General features: G+C 34.6%; 1 protein-coding gene and 1 long non-coding RNA gene across 51 annotated transcripts in view; both read right to left on the bottom strand.

Moving 5' to 3' along the window:
* The window catches only part of LOC126724197 (uncharacterized), a 116,130-nt gene extending 107,143 nt beyond the window's left edge, over nucleotides 1-8,987 (bottom strand). For 28 of the 50 annotated variants that reach the window (XR_007654739.1, XR_007654729.1, XR_007654727.1 and 25 more), the window contains exons 1-3: nucleotides 5,642-8,980; nucleotides 5,169-5,231; nucleotides 4,207-4,445 (exon numbers count right to left, since the gene is read on the bottom strand). This is a non-coding gene — a long non-coding RNA (uncharacterized LOC126724197). Of the gene's footprint in view, nucleotides 1-189; nucleotides 288-1,179; nucleotides 1,552-1,649; nucleotides 1,878-1,927; nucleotides 2,016-3,735; nucleotides 3,951-4,206; nucleotides 4,446-5,168; nucleotides 5,232-5,641 lie in introns of all 50 variants that reach the window. The other 22 variants (XR_007654716.1, XR_007654719.1, XR_007654709.1 and 19 more) reach the window with 22 other exon arrangements.
* Nucleotides 8,988-11,944: 2,957 nt separating this feature from the next.
* Nucleotides 11,945-16,180, bottom strand: LOC126724213 (uncharacterized). Its single transcript, XM_050428644.1, has 2 exons — nucleotides 15,671-16,180; nucleotides 11,945-12,387 (listed from the first exon to the last, which is right to left on the bottom strand). The coding sequence occupies exons 1-2, from the start codon at nucleotides 15,957-15,959 to the stop codon at nucleotides 12,131-12,133; spliced, it is 546 nt and encodes a 181-aa protein (XP_050284601.1). The 5' UTR covers nucleotides 15,960-16,180; the 3' UTR covers nucleotides 11,945-12,130.
* Between the last annotated feature and the right edge of the window lie 1,299 nt (nucleotides 16,181-17,479).

The raw sequence follows: 17,479 nt of genomic DNA, 5'->3' as shown, positions 1-17,479 counted from the left end.
ACAAAGAAATTTTGAAATTTACCACAAAGAAACATGTAGGCTCGAGTCCATAGATTAGGAGTCATGAGACAGATTGCATGCTTAGTGAAACTCTCATATGCAGAGGAAACAATAGCTAAAATATCATATTAAATATTCACCAATTTCCATAGACTTTTTATCATTTTGCTCAAAAATCTTACAGCTTACCTCTATTTGCCTCTCTATTGAACCCAAAACAATGGCTCTCCTTAAGACATTGAGGCAAATAGTCTGCAAAATGAGGGGAGAGGCTCTTACCATCTTAGCTACAAAACATAATGCAGCAATCATCAAGAAGGAAGAAAAAGAAATAAATCAATAGGAAAAGCATGAGATAATCTATGGCTATGCTGACCAAAATAAGAGCAGTTAAACAAAACCATTCTAATAAGTGAACAACTCCAGTAAACATATATGCAAAGAATAAATCTCTCGCTTAAGACAAATTAATGGTAAGTTCATGAGAGTAAGGTCAGGGGGTGAGACAGGCAAGAAGGGAAAAGGAGTGAAATATTAAACACAATTAAATAACAAAGGGAGTAGTAGAGTAGATAGAGAGGGAAGTTAAAGGGGGAGATTGTACTATAGTGTTTTCCCTCTTCTCAGTAGATATTGATGTTAAACAGAAATACACATTTGACATTTTAGTGTTGAATTTATGAATTTTTCCTGCCTTCTTCAAGGAAGTGTGAAACAGAACTACTTGCATCTGAAAAAAAAAATGTATCTGTGATTTAAAAATGCTATAAGCCTAGTAGCAGGCAGAACTTTACGAGAAGAATTATCGTGGATTATATCAAGCTTTAAAATATTGTAAAATTGGTGAATATCAAGCTCTAGGACCAAAAAAAATTGTGAATAAAAAAATAAATAACTATACACAAAGTTGACCTTAATCTATAAAACTGTTAAAACCATATACATGGGACAATAGACAACCTACCCTTCAGAAATTTTGCAGGCAATCTAAAATCTAGGAAGGGCATAAATCCTGACTAAATTCAGGGAAAAATTCATATGACCCTAGAACATAAGAATTCTCATCAATATAACCCCCACCAGCAGAGGGCAGGGGAGGGAAGTTGAGCTCTTCCAGCATTCTGTTTCTTATAGATGAATTTAATTTCAATTGTTGTGAGGGATATAAAAGTACCATACCAGCTTTTATTTTAATCCAAATGTGTGTTCTCATGGCTTCTGAATACTAGCTTGTAAAGAGCACATGGTAGGACAAAGCTTTGGTGGCCAAATCTTCCCTGATAAATAATTTCACCAAGCAACTTTTTTACTTATGAGTGAGACCCCAAGATTGTCCAATAAGAACAAAATCAATAGGAGAATTCAGGTTATAAAAAACAAGTACTTTATCTGAATGGAAGTCAACCTGGGACATAATTGTTCTCTCCCAAATTATGGTCTCATTCAGGAGAATTGGTGTCTTCCCTTTTCTGTAAAATACTCAAAGGAATGGATCACCTTCACACTTCACACTTACTTCAAAGACTCGCCAAGACAGTGACCTCCACCAAACTGCAAAAGAGAAATAATACGATTTGGAAAATGATACTATAGCATGAAACAGACACACATAGCATCTAAGTAAAAGGGAATCCAATGCACATGCATACAAGCTTCTGAGTTCACGTAAGTGTTTCCCAGTCTCACATGCCCATTGATTGGAGTACTGTGGTATCCTAAGCAGCCTTAAGAAGACTTGAAATACTACGTCAAGGATGACTAGTACCATGCTAATGAAGAGATAACAGTAGTTATCGAAGAGGTATTTTGTTGTGGAAGTCTCAAAAGCCATCTCAATGGAGCAAGCACAAATTTGCCCTGCACGTGAAACTGTCAGCCTAAAAACAAATACTAAAATTTGTAAGTCTTTCGCAGGTATGTCACATACATTTTAATGTAAGATGAAATCGTTTGTCACTTACTTAGTCACCTACTTGCACACATACAGGAACCTCCAGACTGCACAAAAAGCAAAGCTACAAAATTACAAATTCACAACCTGTTAAAAATTATTATTGCTATAAAAATTAAAAGTTCCTAGACCAAGCTGTCTCTACACAAGTATTGATACATGTGACATGTTGCAATAAATATTCTGAAAATTCAAAACTGTTTGTTACTAAAATTATCATAAATATAATTAAAAAAAGAAAAGAAAGTGACAGGCGTATTACTCAATTTATTTCAAGATAATGCTTGATTTTTGTTGAACCATCTCTAAAATATTTTTGGTATCAATGCTACTCTCCTCTGATTTTTATAAAAACATAATTTAGAAATTCAATGACATTGAAAGCTCTTGAAATGGAATGAGAGAACTGATCAATATAGGTGACTCACTAACATATGAGGCAGAGTTTGAAGGATTTGAGAACCCGTGCAGCAAAAGGGATGGCTACTAAACCATTGATGTCGAAACTATTTTTTATTTATTTATTTATTTTTCTGTTATTACTCTTTCTTGGTAATCAAATGAAGCTTAAAGTTAAAGTTGTCCATAAAATTTTGTGACTTCAAACTAAAGCATATTGGTGCTTTTGATGCACACTAGACCATAGAAAATAAAATTGAGAAAAAAGTTGTTCGGTGAAATCTTGTCACATACTACATACAAGGAGATAATCAGTGACATTTTTCTAGTAAAATATTAGTGATAGCTTATATAGATTGTTAAATTACCAATTTTATCAAAAGCATAAACTGTTTGGAAATGGTGAACTTAATCACTAAACCATAATTCTAACACTCCCCCTCACTTGTGGGCTTAAACTCCCCCCTAATTACTCGAACAACTAGTAATTCACAATCTCATTAAAGTGGTGGGAGTGAGGTAGCTATATTCCTTTCAAGTAGCAACATCATACCAGGCCATCTGAAATTACAAGGACTTCAAGTAGCTATATTCCTTTCAAGTAGCAATATGATACCGGTGACAACATGTATAATTTTGAGCCAGAATTTTTAGAATTATCCTTATAAAAAAAACGGAGACTTCGGCGTTGGATAACACTTTTTGCATCACTGAAAAACACTAGATTATTCCCACCCACTCCTATATATAAGATGTTAAGGCAAACATAAAAGTCCTTGAGATCATTTTCAACAATTTCCTTTTTACCAACTGCATCCTTGAGTTGGTTTGACAAAATAAACCTAAAAAAGGAGGGCGCCGATGGCACTAGCGTCCTTCCTTTGAAATTTTAGCTTCCAAAGCACAAAAAGGGCCGACATATAGAACTAGTCTAAAGTGCAAAATAACATACACTGCATGCATTTCTGGTTATAATTACAAAAGGAACTACCTTCAAACGGTAATTTCTATACAAAACTAATAAAAATGAGGAACAATTTCCACTCATTTTTGTAAGAAAATGCGTGTCATTTAGTATTAGAAAATATGCATGGTAATATCTATACAGAACTAATAAGGGCAAGTGCTAAAGAGTAGGACTGCATTCAAGCCACCCCTACATAGGTGAGATCAACATATAGAATCAGCCAATTAAGCCATTAATTTATTAAATGTGTGGCATTACCTCCATCAGAAATGGAATCATTAGTGTGGGGCATATTGTATTTTAATTCACTATCTAAATGACCTATGGAAGAATGCTGATATTGATACCTATAAAATCTTTTGGCAGTTGGCACAAGAATGATATGGTAAGAATAATTAAAAGGCTAGAATTTGCTCACCTCTGCATCTGTTTGCAGCAAATTACTCTTCCTTTGGAAAATTTAATCAAACTGCCTCTCTTACCCTTAACTGCTCAACCATCCTTACCCCTTTTACCTCTCTTTGGCCTAAAAACTCCGTACACTCTATCCATCCATTACACAGATCACCCCCTCTGCTTTCCAGTGATTATAAAAAAGAAAATGTGTAATGTAGCCCAAAGTTCGAATAGAGACTGCACAACCAAAGTTAAGAAGCAAATGCTATTTCTTTAGGAGGTAGAGAAATAAACAAAATTTCAAATGAAAAGAACAATGATGTTCTCCTCAGACTTAATTGGAATTCAAGTGAAATGAAAAACCTTAATTAGTAATATTTAATTGAGTAACAGATAAGAATTCAAATCAATCCAATCTAACTTAAAATTTGTGCATGTATGAAAAATTAGACTCTATTCAATCATTCTTGTGTTCTTTTGACTTAGAACATACCTGAAGTGGTTAAAGATGCCATCAGATTCCAACTTCTATCCAATATTCTCTCCTACTCATGTTTGTTTGGACCCCACTGATTAAAAAACAACAGACGTTCTGCAGCCTCAAGATTACAGGGACTTCACAACCAAATGCAGCAAGGACTATGGCTTCAAGAGGCAGAGAAAGTGACAAAATAACAAGCACTTGAAAAACCAAAAGTTCTTAAACTTGAGTGTAGCTCAGTAATTAACAACCTATTATTCAAGTAATAAAAAAATTAATTAGTAATTTTCATTGGCAGTAATATATATAATAAAACATCAATCCAATCTAACAATGAATTGTACACAACTAAACAAATTAGACCCTTCTCTAGTACTTGGATACACACATGATGGAAGTGTTATGAATCGTTTGTTTTAGCACAAGAACCAAAAAGTAAAATACATGAAGTGTGCAACTATGCATTGAAAAATTAGAACTTTTCCATTTCTGGCAGGTTGCGGGACTACAATGAGAAGGAAGAATTTTTTTTTAAAAAAGGTGCAGGATTTTTCGTTTTGAAATACTTGAAGATTAAAGAAAGGCTGTAAAAGGGGCTGTTGGAGGTAGAGGAAGAGCCAAAAATCACCAAAAAAGTTATGATCGTGTGATGCTCTGGCCATTAGAAATCTAACATATAAAAACAGATTAAGAAGAAAGAAAATTGAAAGCACCAAAGGTTTTGTTCAAATGCACAACTTAGATAAATATTATCTCTAGATTTGTGAATGTCTATATTGGTAGACCTCAATCTTTGTTCTGCTTTTGACTAAAACGATGTCTCCAAAATAAAAAATTTTAAAAAAAATTCTGAGAAAAGAAAGAAATCATTCAGCAATTATCCCATCAAAAAAAGTAATTAAACCATTAGTTATTTTTTATAGATCAATAGTTCAAATGACCAAAAAAAGGGGTAGAGTGAACCAATGAAATACCTGCAAAACAAGCTAATTCCCCCTCTGGAAGTGAACAAACCGACTCTAATTCTAAATCAGATTCTGCAACAATTAAGAAGCAACCATGCACTTAGGTACAAAGATATAAACATGGGATGGATTAAATTATCCTAATTTTTCTTGTTAAAATAACTCTGTGAACAAACCCACTCTGATTCTAACTCAGACTCTGCAATAATTAAAAAGCAACCATACACACATCATATTATCAACATGCTCTTAGGTGCAAAGATATAAATTATTAGAATTAAAAGAAATATTTTTTTTAAAAAAAGGGATGGATTACATTATCCTAATTTTTTTTTTCTTGTTCAATTAACAGTTTATAGACAAGAAAAAAGAAAAAAGAAAAAAGATTGAAAAGAATGAAGTTGAATAGTTTTAGAAGTTGTTCAAAATATAAAAAGCAGTGGTTGAATTTGAATTTGGGATTATAAAAGATAGATGCATACCTGAATAAATTGTTTTTTCTTGTTGGATTATTTGGGACAATCTTCACTGTTTCCTTCGTGTAGCCGTAAGAGGGGACAACCACCAATAATTGGATTTTTCAGAGAGGGGGGAATCAGGGGTATGGAAGTCAGGTTAGGGCAACTGTCAATCTGTAATGTAGAAAGAGAAGGAGGAAATGATGGAAGTAAGAGATGGTGTGGCTCATTATCATCATCATCATCATCATCATCTGAATTCCTCCACCATCCCTTCAGTTTTGGGCATCGAGATATTGTGAGAGAAGATAAGGATGGGAAGAATGGTGTTTTTGAAGAAGAAGAAGAGGAAGAAGAGGAAGCACCCAACACGTTACTAACACTGTCTTCATCTGAAATGTATTCAAGTGCTTCCATTCCAACAAGCTTAACAGACTTGAGAACAGGGAGTTGGTTTAACGGTGGGAGGTGCTGCAATCTCCTATTTTGAAATAATAGAAAATGAACAAGATTAGTGAGAGAAGATACCCAACTTGGAATTCTCACACCCATATAATTCCACAATTCCAACGCTTTAAGATTTGGATGTGGCTGGAGCCCTTCCAGTGACATCTCATCATAACATTCAGTTTCTCCATCATCATAACTCCACTCTAATTCTAGCTTTTGAAGATGCTGCTTCTGCTTCATATTTGTGGCTTTACATTCCACCATGTCATCTTTTCCATGTCCCAAATTTTTAATCAATAGACTTCCTCCCAAATTGCTCAGCTCCTTCAATTCACTTAGCCCACCAGCCTGTTTTTTCTTATACCAACTATACGAGCTAGCCTTGGAACCCCCTTGCCTCACGACGAACCTCGTTAGTATCTCAAGAGAAGTAAGATGCCCAAGTCCAAGGGGCATATGCGTCAATTTGTTGCACCCACTAACGTCTAAATGCCTAAGATTGACCAACTTCTTAAGGCCCCGAGGTAACTCTTTAAGTGAAACACATAATAAGAGTTTCAGCGTCTGTAAATTTAGCAGCTTTGTAATGGAATTAGGGAGAACAACAATATGTTTATTTTTAGAAAGATCAAGATACCTTAAATGACTCAATTCTCCAATTGAATGGGGCACTACATGTAGCCCTAAACAATTCAAACCCAATGTGCGTAAATAATTGAGATTTGAAATAAGTGCATCACAAGTTAAGTTATCCAACTTTCCCCCTACACTAGCTGCAAGAATTGTTCGTACCTTCCTTTTATTAGCCACGGGGATTGAAAATTGACTCGATGAATCCACTAGATCAAATGATACATGATGAACTTTTTCAATCACATTTTCCCCACTTGAATTTAATATGGCACTTTCCGTTCCAGACATAAGAATTGCAAGATCATGCATGAGATCATGCATCTTACATGATTCTATACTGCCCAAATAATAATCATTTTCTACATCTTGAAAAAACGATCTCCAGAGTAATTCCATAAAATATTTTCTTCCAATATCCACAAAACGCTGTCTTGGATCTTCTAACACAATAAAGCCTTGTGCTATCCAAAGATTAATAAGTGTATTTACATCAATTCTATAATCTTTTGGAAACAATCTACAATAAGCAAAACATTGCTTTAAATGTGATGGAAGGTGATCATAACTCAACTTAAGAGTTAATGAGATCTTATTTTCTTGTCGACATATTTTTGAGAGTTCATAATCTAAAAAGGATTGCCACTCAATCTCAGAAGTATTAAGGAACAATAGGCTTCCTATTGTTCTTATAGCGAGAGGCAATCCATCACACTTTTCAACAATCTTCCTTCCAATTGCTACTAAGGCTTTATTTTTAGGTTCTTGACCTCGTTCAAATGCCACTTTTACAAACAAACTCCACGCCTTTTCTTCAGGAAGGCCTCTTAGAGCATGCCATGAAGTTGCACCCGTTATCCTCGCCACACTTTCTGAGCGAGTAGTTACCAGTATCCTACTTCCCTTTTTACCAACCATTAACAAATTTCTCAAGAGAAGCCATTCACTACTGTCCTCATTCCACAAATCGTCCAAGACAATCAGGTATTTTTTTCCATTAAGTTCTTCTCGAAGCTTATTTTGCAAGATCTCGAGGCTTCCTTCATGCTTCCCCTTTGTCAACTGTTCTACAATTTCTTTAACAATCCGCTGTACGTCAAAGATATCAGAGATACAAACCCAAAGTTTTATCTTAAACTTTGTTTGAACATCTTCATCATTGTATACCAGTTGAGCTAGTGTTGTCTTGCCCAATCCTCCGATACCAACAATTGGAATGATAGAAATATTCTCTTTGACACTGTCATCAAAAAGACGTTTCATAATCTCTTCCTTATCATTCTCTCTCCCAATAACTTCATCTTTGAGTACAAAAGAATAAGTTTCTCTGCCCCTATTCATGACTTGTGGCTCAACCAAGCTCTGGCTAAAGTGAAAAGCCTCCTTATCTTTTTCAATGGCATTTAGTCTCTCCCTAATTGCTTTTATTTCATGACCCATTTTAAGACTAAAAGCAAGCTGGTTTGAACTTGAAAAGAAAATGCGTACCTTCTTTTTCATTTTGTTTCCACTTTCCACTTTGTGCCGCAAAACTTCAGTGGAGAAATCATCCAGCACGTCATCAGCATCATGGAGGACATCTTTGAGCTCACTGAGCCAGTATTTGATCTGATCGTCTTGAGAACTCCGCTTTTCTGCATCTCGCATCACAGCTTGGATCCTGAAGACTGTGCTCCTCAGATTTTCAATATCAGTTTTGACACCAAAGGCCAGTTTGACCTCTTGAGCAATGAGAGAGCCGAGCACATTAATGACTTTCCCAGCAAGAGCGAACAAAGCTCCTTCCGCCATAGTTTCTCTTTCTTTCAGGAATAGTAGATGGGTTTGTGGAGTAGTGAAAGTGATGAGAGAGATAGCTGCAATTGTTGCACTGTCCAGTTTATAAATATATACAAGGCTTAATTTACTTTAGAGTAATCTACCACTAATTAATGAAACGTTAATCAATGAGTTTCCATTAAATTAAGAGCGTTCTTGGCACGCAGGTCGTGGAGTGGGGGGCTAGCAGCAGTTGTCCTCAGTCCTTTTACACTGTTCAATTTTACTGATTACTGACATCTGAAAAAGGCCTGAAAAGAGGTGTTTTCAACTTTCAACTCAAAAAAGAGCAGTCTTACGCACAAAACGTGCTTCTCATCTGCATTTCTTGCTCACATCTGCGGTATGAAAAATAAAAAATGCCTCGAAAAGATTAAGTTTAAAATGTTTTCCAAATGTAAACATTTTCAATTGGAAATATTTTTAAATGTTTAGTGTGTGACGTAAAAACAATAAAATAAAGTTGGGCTCTCACCAGCTTGAGAAAATGATCCAAGTATTGATTTAAGAAATACTTTTAAAAAATTTATATGAAAAAAAAACAATTACTTTTTTTATATTTTCATTAAAATGTAAGAAAACTTTTCTAAAATTTTTATTAACAAAAAAAAACTTAAAATATCTGTTAATCAGACCTTTTATTTCATTTCTTTTTATTTTGACTTAAGGCCGTCCAACAAATTTGGGGACTCAAAAACTTTATATAGAGTATTTTCTTATATTTAAATATTAATTAAATAATATTTGTTTAATTTTCAATATTTCTATTTTTTAATTTTTACTTTTTGAAATGTAAAATTATTAATTAAGTTTTTTTATTTTACATTCAAGTTCCTTTAACATTTCATTTTCAATTTATAAAAAAAAATTCATTTAAAAATTTTAAAACATAAAACAGTTGCAATTTTGCTAAATAATGTGATTACTTTTATCACATAAATCAATAAATTAGTACTAACACTGTAACACATAGTAAATTTTCTAAATTATTATTTTTTATTATGGTTTATATAGATATCTAGATTTGATTAAAATTATTTTTATTAAATAAAGGACAATTAATGTAAATATATCTGACTAATATAAATTAAATAAACGGATTTGAATAAATAAAAATGAAAATCAGTACAAATTTTTTTTGATAAATCAATAAATATTAAAAAATCATACTACTAATTAAAATATAAAAAATAATAGGTTAAATTCCTTTAACATATTTTAAGATTGAGGTTAATACTAACTAAGTTTAAAACTTTTCAAAACTAGCCAATTTGATTCTAAAGCCAACTTATTCCTCAACAGTTAGTTATTTTTTCTCGGTTATTCACTAAATTGATTTTAAAAACAAAATTAGCTAATTTTGAATAATTTTAAATTTTATTGGCATTAATTCAAATATGATAGGTGTAAATAAAATTTACCCAAAACAAAAACATAATAAAGGTGGGGATATCACATCAACCCACTGGATAGCTGCAGACTATATTGGGAATCCTACAAAAAAAGCTACGGAGTATGGACCCTAGTGTTATAAAACAACAAAATAGGTACATACCCTACAAACTGTGAAAGTGTAAATGCGTCATTTTCACTTTGTTTGGTTGGGGTAAATTTAGGAGGATGAAAAATATACAAAGGAAAATGCTAAGAAAAATAGTGTTTTTTACTGTTTGAAAAGCTGAGGAAAATAAGAAATGAGGAAAATTCGGGAGAAAATTTCATCTCCCATGCCCACAAATTTCATCCTCCCAAATTGGGAGGAAAAGCCTGGAGAGAAAAGAAAATGCTCTTACAGTGCTTTTACCATAATACTCCATTATGGAATCAAGTTCATCCTCCCAAATTGGGAGAAAAAGCTTGGAGAGAAAATGCTCTTACAGTACTTTTACCATAATACTCCATTCTAGAATCAAGTAAAAAAAAAAAATAACAAAGAGTGCACTGGAGAAAAAAAAAAAAAAAAAAAAAAAAAAGGAGAGAATGAGAGCCCCGGAGTCAAGTAAAAAAAAAAAAAAAAAACTGAGAGAGAGAGCACTGGAGAAAGAAAAAAAAATGAGAGCGCCGGAGTCCAGTTAAAAAAATAAAAAAAACAAGGAGAGAGCTGTGCTGAATGAGGAAGAAGAAGAAAAAAAAAAAAAAAGGGGGGATACGGATAAGATAAAAGAAGGGGGATAAGGATAAGGAAGGACAATCTGTGAAAAAAAAAAAAAAAAAAGGTATCGATGACATGAAGGCTGGGAAAATAGGAAATAATATAATAAATAAAAAATTTTAATTGAGAAATATTATCATAACATTTTCGTAATAAATTTTAAGTAATAAATTGTTATTAGTTAATATTGAGTAAAAAAATAATTTCAGTGATGGGTTCAAATTAGAACTAGTAACAACTTTCTACATAAATTTTGTTGTGAAAATATTACGAATAATGTTATAGACGTAACACTTCTCATTGAAAAATATAATTGTTGGTAAATTTTATATTATTTAATGAGTACAAATAAATCTATTTCTTACTTATTATGTATCAAGGGTATAATAGTCAATTTATATAAACTACATTTTCTATTTTCTCACTTTTCTTTTTAACCAAACAAAAGAATTTTTCACTCTCCAATTTTTCCACCCCTCCAACCAAACACACACGAAGGAAAACTAAATACTTTCTATCTTCCCACTTTTCCATTCTCCCACTAATTTTTAATCCTTTTACTTTTCCACTCCTCCAACAAAACAAACCATTTGTGTGGACTAGTGGACAGTGGAGAAGGCAATGGGTTTATTCAAAATTTCAAAATAGGGTAATATGAATATATCATATATTCTGAATAATTTTTATTTTAAAAATGATACAATAATATGCGTAGACGTGACAAATAAGTTGGGTTGGAGTTGAGTGAGGTAAAAAATAAGTTTAGGTTATGAATGGTTTATTTTAAACATGTTAGAAATAGGTTGGGTTAAGATCAAGTTCAAGTCATTCCATATTTTTATATATGATTTTTTTTTTTTTGTAAAAAATATGTATGTGTCATTTGGTTAGAGCTCACTGGAGGGTGTAAACACCCTTAGTTGCTATTTACAACCTAGAATATCATAAACTCACTCCATCCAGATTTGTGAATATAAAAAAATTTGCGACCTATGAACTATAAGGTTTGCATTTCATAGGTTGTGAAGAAAATAAATAATATTTTAATCTTGTGGTCGTGAGTAAAGAGAAAAAAGAGGGTGAGGGGAGAGTATTTTTATTATTTTATTAAGTAGTTTATATTATTTTATTGAGCCGTGTGTAAAAATAAAAACTGAAATATAAGGTAAGTTTTTTTTTTTGGATAAACAACCAGGAAACAGAGCACTACAACGCTAGGTGCTGTGGCCATTGAAAGTGCATGGGAGCACTGGAGGCCATAGCAACCATATTATATACATTAACAAGCACAAAAGCAGGGATCCAACAGAAGGAAAGACAAAAACCCCTTTGCTTTAAGGACTGCAGATCAGCAAACAAGGTTTTTCCTTCCCAATCCGGAACTTGGCCTGTGTTAAACAACTGAACCAAAAAATTACAATTGCTCAAAACCAAAATCTGGTTGTATTGAAGCCTAAAAGCTCTTACAGCTGCTTCTCTAAGACCTTCAAGCAAAGCAACTGGGACTGAGTTAGCGGCACTGCTGCTGCATCCGTAGAACACCACTGTACCCTGCCTGTTCCTAGCCTCATAAGCAAATGCAGCTCTTTTCTTTCTTCTATGCTTGACACCAGAAATCTTGAGGATGATGCTCCATTGCCCTTGAAACCCTTGCTCCATAATTTTCTGCCTAGATATCCTATGCTCAGTACAGTAATGCTTTTGATAGATCTCATGGTACCTGCAAAACAGATTTTGAGAGGTTAAAATGACATTCATTGGATCAGGAGTAACTCCCTCATGAATCACCCGGTTTCTATGATTCCAGATAGCCCAAAGAGTAATGAAAGTCCGCTGCAAAGATTCCAAGTCACTCTCATCCAATCTTTGATGTCTACTAATGGAATTAATGATCCACTGCTGAACAGTTATAGGACCAAGGGAGGAAGTATGCAGGGCTAGAGCTGAACCATACCAACAAGCTCTAGCAAAATGGCAATGAAGGAAAAGATGGCTAGTAGACTCCTCATCACAGTCACAAAAGGGGCAGAGGGCAGCAATTGGAATTCCCCTCCCCTTTAAAGCCTGAAATGTTGGCAAGTTATCATGGATTACCTTCCAGACCAAGTTGCAGATTTTCAAGGGAAGTCTAACCTTCCATAAAGTGTTCCACACAGCATCAGGGATAACAAGGGGTCTAAGATTTGCATTGGCTGACATAGTAGCATCTTCCAAAAGAATCTCATAAGCCTTTTTAACTTTAAAATCCCCTGAGTTTGAAAACTTCCACATAAGAGAATCTGTCACAGAATCGGTCTTGGAGATTGGGATGCTTAGAATTTCAGAACTTATAGAGGGGGGGTACAGGTATCTAACAAGATCAGGTTTCCAAGAGTGAGTGGCTTGGTCAATTAAGTCAGCCACAGTACCTGTGATAAGGTTTGGGTCATGCAAATTAGGAGTTTGGAACCAAGCAGGATGGTCTAATGGAATATTAGTACCATTACCCACCCACCACTTCCCCTCTTTCATTTTCCTGTTATCCTGTTTCACAATATTTCTCCAAAACCAAGATTGATGCGGCTTGGGTTGACATTCATGTATAGAGCTTCTAGGGAAGTATTTGGCTTTAAAAGTTCTTGCTAAAAGAGATTGAGGATTATGGTGAATTCTCCAGAATTGCTTAGCAAGCATGGCCTGGTTCATCAAACTAAACTTATTAAGGCCAAGCCCTCCCCTATTTCTAGGTTGACACACTTTATTCCAGTTAAGCAGATGCAATTTCCTAACCCCTTGATCATGCCCCCACCAGAAGGATCTTGTTATGGCATCAAGTTTGTTACAAATACTCTCAGGCACCCTAAAGCAAGAAAAGGTATATAAGGGCAAGGATTGGAGAGTTGAATGGATCAAGGTGGTTCTACCAGCTTGTGAAAGGAGTTTAGCTTTCCATCCTTGAAGTTTAGAGTTGAGTTTATCCACCAAGTAATGAAAGTCAACAACTCTCTTGCCCTTAAGTTTGAAATTTAAACCTAAATACTTGCTAGGTTCCGACACCAGGTTGACCTTTAAGGTTGAAGCTAGGTTCTCTTGCTCAACTCTTGGCATATTTGAAGAGCAAAACAAATCAGACTTGGCAACATTTATGCTCTGACCAGAACTAGAGCAGTACCACTGTAAAATGCATTGAATATTGTCAATAGATTTATCATCTCTCCTGAAGAACAAGAGGGAGTCATCAGCAAACAGCAAGTGGGTGAAGGTGCTTCCATTCCTACCAATTCTAATACCTTGGATCTTATTATGTTGCTCAGCTTGAATGAGGGCAAGGGAAAGAACATTTGCACACAAAAGAAAAAGATAGGGTGATAAAGGATCACCTTGCCTGAGGCCCCTCTTGGGCTTAAAAGTTTGAGAGAGACTTCCATTCACAAGAAGGGTAAATTGGACTGTGGTGACACACTGTAAAATCCACTGTATCCAATTTTGGCTAAAATTCATGGAAGTAAGCACAGCCTTTAAAAATTTCCAATCTACTCAATCATAAGCCTTTGTCATATCAATCTTCAAAGCTCCATAAGACTTTTTCCTCCTCTTCCTTTTTGTAAGAAAATCAAAGATTTCATGAGCAAGGAGAATGTTATCAGAAATATTCCTTCCTTTAATAAAAGCATTTTGAAAGGGAGTAATAAGAGAGTCCATAAAAGGCTTAAGACGATTAACCAGAAGCTTAGAGATAATCTTGTAAATCACATTACACAAACTAATAGGTCTAAAGTGATTCACAATATCAGGACAAGCAACTTTGGGAATGAGAGTGATATAAGTAGAATTAAGAGACTTAAGCAGAGAACCTGAATGGAAAAAAGCAAGGACAGTGTTAAAAACATCAAACTTGACAATACTCTAGTACTCATGATAGAAAAAAACAGGAATACCATCTGGACCAGGGGCTTTATGAGATCCTAGCTGGAAAACAGTATCCTCAATTTCCTAAGTAGTGACCGGCCGATCAAGAGAAGAGAGTTGATGAGCAGACAATTGAGGTAAGGGTAGAGATCCTACTTCAGCAAGGATCTGGTCATAAGATAAAGGAACATTTTCCTCAAAGGCATTCCTAAAGTGCTGAGCAAGAATGCCCTCAATTTCCCCTAGGTCATCAGTAAAGCTACCATCTCCCCTTTTTAGATGCATGATTCTATTCCGAACTTGCCTTTGCCTTACAACAGTCTGGAAAAACCTAGTATTTCTGTCCCCAAAAAGAACCCAGTCACTCCTAGCTTTCTGAGCCCACATAACCTCCTCCCTTTGCATCAAAACCTCCAACTCTTCCCTCAACTCAGCCTCCCTCTTAACATCCTGAAGGGACGAAATAGAGTTCTGCACCAGTTTAAGTTGGTTTTGTTTCATGTGAATCTCATTCTCCACCTTCTCAAACACTTCCTTATTCCAAACTTGGAATTCATCCCTAAGATTGATGAGCTTGTGCCGTAATTGAAAAGCTCTTGAACCCTTAACTCGATTATGCCAGGCTTTTTGCACAACACTCTTGCAGGAAGGATGTGAAAGCCACATTTTTTCAAATCTAAAAGGTCTACGCCGAAAGGGAGGAAAGGACTCACAGTCCAACAAAATGGGGCCATGATCAGACCTAACAATTGGGAGGTTCCTAAGAACATATTTGGGATAAAAATTCACCCACTCTATACTAGCAAAGGCTCTATCAAGTTTTTCCATTACAAAATCCTCCTCCTCCCTCCTATTCATCCAGGTATACTTCTGACCGGAAGATACCAACTCACACAAGCTTAAGTCATCAATCACTTGTTGGAAGGATTCAACCCCTGAGATTGAGTTCAAGTGGAAAGAAAATTTATCCTCCAGAGTAAGAATCTAGTTGAAGTCACCAATGCATAACCAATTTGGGTGGGAGATAGATTTAAAACTTCTAAGTTTGTTCCACACTTCAATACGGTGAGATTGAACAGGGTTGCCATAAACAAAAGTAATAGAGAGAGGGTTACCTCTGTTGTCAACAAGATCAACGTGAACAAGGTGCTTAGACTCATATTTGATGATGAGGCATTGTTTTGGCATCCAAGCAAGCAGCAACCCACCACTTAAGCCAGTCCTAGGAAATTCCCAACCCTCAGAAAGGCCACATTTTTCCCATATCAACTTGCCTCTGTCCTTCACAAGTCGAGTCTCCATTAAAAACAAAATATCAAGCCGAGACTTGTGGGCAATTTTCTGACATTGTCGAATTGCAGAGGATTTGCCCAAACCCCTGCAATTCCAACTGAGAATCCTCATGGTTGTTGGGGAAGCTGATCAGGGACAGCTTCCCATAACCCATTTGGATGTGCGGAGCTTGAACCAACCTGTGGCTGAGCAACAGTATGAGCTTGACTTGAATTTCCCTCCCGTAATTCTTCATCAATCCTCTGATCACTACCATTATCCCTCTTGGCAAAGAAGCCACATAACAAACGCTGTCTAAGATTACGGCTAAACCTGTGAAACTCCTTCCTCAACCTCTTTTTTGAATACTGACTACCCTGAATAGAAGGTCTTGGGCCAGGATCAGATTGGGTAGAAATAGGAGAATGAATTTACTTTAGAGTGATCTACTACTAATCAATGAAACGTTAATCAATGAGTTTCCATTAAATTAAAAGCGTTCTTGGCACGCAGGTGGTGGAGTCGGGGGCTTAGTAGCAGTTGTCCTCAATCCTTACACACTGTTTGATGTTACTGATTACTGACATCTGAAAAAGGTCTGAAAAGATGTGTTTTCAACTTTCAACTCAAAAAAGAGCAGTCTTACGCACAAAACGTGCTTCTCATCTGCACTTTGTACTACATTTTCTATTTGAAATATTTTTAAATGTTTGGTGTGTAAGTAAAAACAATAAAATAAAGTTAGACTCCCACCAGCATTGAGGAAATGATCAAGAATATTGATTTAAAAAATATTTTAAAAAATTTTATATAAAAAAACAATTGCACTTTTTATATTTTCTTTAAAATATAAGTAAAACTTTTCAGTTCATAAAAAAAAAAAGTAAAACTTTTCTAAAATTGTTATTAACAAAAAAAAAAAAAAATTAAATATCTGTTAGTTGAACTCTTTATTTTATTTTATTTTATTTTAATTTAAGTCCTGTCCAACAAATTTGGGGACTCAAAAATTTTATATCTTTTTTTATATTTAAATATTATTTAAATAATATTTGTTTAATTTTTATTATTTCTATTTTTAGTTTTTGAAATACAATATTATTAATTAAGTTTTTTTTATTCAAGTTTCGCTAACATTTTCATTTTCAATTGCTAAATAAAATTTCACTTAAAAATTTTAAAACATAAAACAGTTGCAATTTTACTAAATAATGTGATTACTTTTATCACATAAATAAATAAATTAGTACAAATTATTCTAAATTCATTTTTTTTACTATGGTTTATATAGATATCTAGATTTGATTAAAATTATTATTATTAAATAAAGGACAATTAATGTAAATGTAGGGGCACGATTTTTAACGACCCAAAGGATAGTATCGAATTCGTATGAAATAGGCCCAAACAATATAATTTTAGAGAGTGGGCTTGAAGGGCTGGCCTTTAGTCTCCAGTCAGCGGTACGGCCCTGATTTCATGAGTGTTCATACAAAAAAGGGGGGTTTGGCTTGACTAACCAGGCCTTACATCGTTGCAGCATGAAGGGTTTGGCTCCTCGGACTTGGTCCGAGGAGCATCAAATTCTTCCCCTCTTCTTTTCTTTTTCTCCCTTTTTACCTTTGGCTTTAGTTTCCTTTTATACTCGTATT

This window comes from Quercus robur, chromosome 4 (genome assembly GCF_932294415.1).
Source record: "Quercus robur chromosome 4, dhQueRobu3.1, whole genome shotgun sequence".
NCBI classification, from domain to species: Eukaryota; Viridiplantae; Streptophyta; class Magnoliopsida; order Fagales; family Fagaceae; genus Quercus; species Quercus robur.
This window is presented reverse-complemented; position numbering and strand designations above follow the sequence as displayed.